Here is a 2976-nt window from a genome sequence, read left to right as displayed (position 1 = left end):
GGGGGGCAGACACATTAACAGCTACAGTCTTCATCAGTCTGACGGCAGCTGCACTACAGAACCAAACATGGGTTAATCCGCCACTGAAAATAGTCCCCAACAAATGCTGATAAAATCTACAGGAGCAGCTGTTTCAGTAAATTACTGAGACTTTAAACGACATGTTGAATCTGAATCAGAGTCTGACGCTTGTGTCGCTCTGTGGTCCGATCATGTGACTCGGCCTCAGTGTGTATCAGACAGGAACCAGTCTGTCCTATCTGTGATTGGTCGGTCAGTTACCTGGTGGTCCGGCAGAGTCCAGCTTCAGGACGAGCTGCTGCGTCTCCATGTTGAAGAGTCCGATGTGTCCGGTGGTGAACGACGTCACCATGTGAGCCGGCTCGCTGCTCACCAGGTCCACTGAGGTCGGCACCCCGAGCTCTGACAGGGACACACAGCAGAGACGCATCAGGACGAGTGTGTGTGTGTGTGTGTGTGTGTGTGTGTGTGTGTCACTTGGTCTGAGAATGTGAAATTAATTTAATGAAAAAGTAGAGTAGCGTATCTACATGATGATTTAAACACCTGACTCATATAACACGGTTAGCATGTTAGCACACTTAGCATGTATGTTCAGTGTTTTTCTTTTGAACTAGCTAGCATGCTAAATGTAAGCAAGTTAACATTTAGCATGTGATGTCACAGACATGTAATGGCAGAGAAAAGTAGTTTGAGCAGAAACAATCAGTCAATGAATCAATTAATCAACTGACTGGAAATCAATCAGTAACAATGATGTTTTTTGAACTTCAGTTTCCTCAGATTTGATCATAAATTAAATATCTTTGAGTCGTGACCAAGTAAAGACATTTAAATATTTGAACCTGGACTTTAGGAAATCTTAATGTTAATTTTAAAAATTACTTGTTAGTTTTTATGTTACAACAACAACAACAACAACAAACAACAGACGAATCAATAAGTGAAATAATCATTGGTCATGACAGGAAGTGCTGGACATAGAGGCGCTAGAGGATCATCAGGGTTAAATCAGGCGGGTCTCTCACCTCCTCTCTCGTTGAAAACGGCGAGAGACGGCGAGGTGTCGGCGGCGTTCCACAGCCGGACTGTCCCGTCGGCCGAGCAGGAGAGGAGGCGGTGATGTGCCGAGCTGTAGACCACGCCCCACACCGAGTCTGTGTGACCACACAGCGCCCCCCGCAGGACCGAGGGCTCTGCAGCCACCAGGACACAGAGGCGTCAAAAAGACATCACATTTCTAAAGAGAATTTTTAAAGGAGCTCTTTGTAAGTTTTGCTATTGCTACATGGCTAACGTTAGCATCAACAGCTATCCCAGCCTTGTCAAGAGCCATCGTTTCGTTTATAATACAAGAAATTATAACACGTCCTCTGAGCAGCTACTTCTTCACGACAGACTGGACGCTACAGTGACTCGGTATCGGAAAATGATGGAGCTAGTTGGTTAGCATGCTAACTTCAATAGAAGAAAAGAAGTGATAGATACAGAAGCTAAACAAGAGGGTCACTTTCCACCTCTGGACACAGCTGTTGGTGAGCAAAGGAATGAAGTTTGATGCTGAACTCTTGTAAACTGGTCGGTAAACAGCTGTTGTTGCTGATGTTAGCTATGTTGCGATACAAAACATATATAGCTCCTTTAAATCTTGAATTATCAGCAGAAAAAATGTTTTTTCTTCTTGTTTTTTCTATCTTTCATTTCCTTCGCTTGTGTTGGTTTCTTTTTTCTCATGTTCTCTCTCGTAGAAATGATGAGTCCAACGCAGGAGCAGCTAAAGTTGATCAGTATTTTATCTGGATGTTTCGATTTCTATCTCCTGAGTCTGAACTCTTATTCGCTGCCGCTGGAGACTGCCCAGGATCTTCTTCTTCTCCTTTCCTAAACTGGAACATACCATATGAGTCGTAGGGGTCGATGTTGGGGTTGGGGGTGTTCCAGCTCTGAATGGTCCCGTCCACGCCCCCGCTGAAGCACTGCTCGCCACTGGAGCTCATGGTGACGCACAGCACAGCGCCGCTACAGGAGACAGGAAGGACACGATTCACTTCATCACTTCATACAGATTTCTGCAAAGCTCAGTGTCAGTGTGATAATGATCAGAGGTCTCGTTAAAACTCTGACTGGAGACTTTTAATCAGCAGGATTAAAGGACAACCTGAAAACAAAATGGCAGCCATGACTGTCGCCAGTGTGGAGGAATAAAACGCTGTGAAATAACAGGCGTGACATTAATCTGCTTCAGGGTCAGAGCTTGACTGTGTGAAGTTAAATTCCTGTGTCAGACAGGTAAACAGGAACTCACCTGTGGGCTCTGAAGGTGTAGATGGGTTCAACATCTAAAGCAGCACATCTGGAAGATTAAAGAGGAGAACACAGTTTCATTAACACCACAATAAAACAAGGAGGAGAAATTCAAAATAAAAGTCTTTTCTCTAGTGTAATGAATTTTTAAATGGCAGCCTGGTTCGCTCTGATCAGGAGGGTAAAACAAGAACATTGCTGTCTCACTTCTTGGCGGGCGCCGTCTTCTGGAGGTTCCACAGTTTGAGGGTGTGGTCCTCGGAGGCCGTGACCAGGACCGGCTCCACCGGGTGAAAGGCCAGACTCCGGACTGAGTCGAAGTGGCTCCGCAGGGTGAACTTGGGGTTCCAGGTCTTCCTCAGAGCGTCTTTGTTGTTGGTGATCTGAGGGAGGAGCATCGGACAAGTTACAACCCGTCCTGTGACTCAGTGTGAACCCGGGTCGACGCGTGAAAAACCAGACATGTAACGTCCTGTCTGTTTGACTCACATCATACGCCAGGCTGTCGGCCTCGTTGGCGACGGTCAGTCCGGCCAGTTCTCCCAGTCCGAGCTCGTTAGAAACCGCCTCATCCACTCGGCCCAGGATGAACGACTTCCCCGACGACGGCAAGAACGTCATCGCCTCTGCAGGGAGGAAACAGAGAAACCA

At 46.6% G+C, this 2976-nt stretch overlaps 1 protein-coding gene across 1 annotated transcript in view; it reads right to left on the bottom strand.

Moving 5' to 3' along the window:
* Window positions 1-2976, bottom strand: part of LOC111651848 (striatin-like) — a gene marked incomplete at its 5' end in the record, with an annotated part of 23028 nt that overhangs the window by 7256 nt on the left and 12796 nt on the right. Inside the window, 6 exons of the mRNA XM_023401908.2 lie at window positions 278-423; window positions 1050-1217; window positions 1919-2040; window positions 2327-2374; window positions 2533-2708; window positions 2815-2951. Coding sequence (XP_023257676.1) covers window positions 278-423; window positions 1050-1217; window positions 1919-2040; window positions 2327-2374; window positions 2533-2708; window positions 2815-2951 — 797 coding nt within the window. The remainder of the gene's footprint in view (window positions 1-277; window positions 424-1049; window positions 1218-1918; window positions 2041-2326; window positions 2375-2532; window positions 2709-2814; window positions 2952-2976) is intronic.

This window comes from Seriola lalandi, unplaced genomic scaffold, assembly GCF_002814215.2.
Source record: "Seriola lalandi dorsalis isolate HSWRI2012SDOR001 ecotype SW California unplaced genomic scaffold, Sedor1 jcf7180002053827, whole genome shotgun sequence".
Classification (NCBI taxonomy): Eukaryota; Metazoa; Chordata; class Actinopteri; order Carangiformes; family Carangidae; genus Seriola; species Seriola lalandi.
The sequence above is the reverse complement of the archived record's forward strand: the minus strand, read 5'-3'. Positions and strand labels throughout refer to the sequence as shown.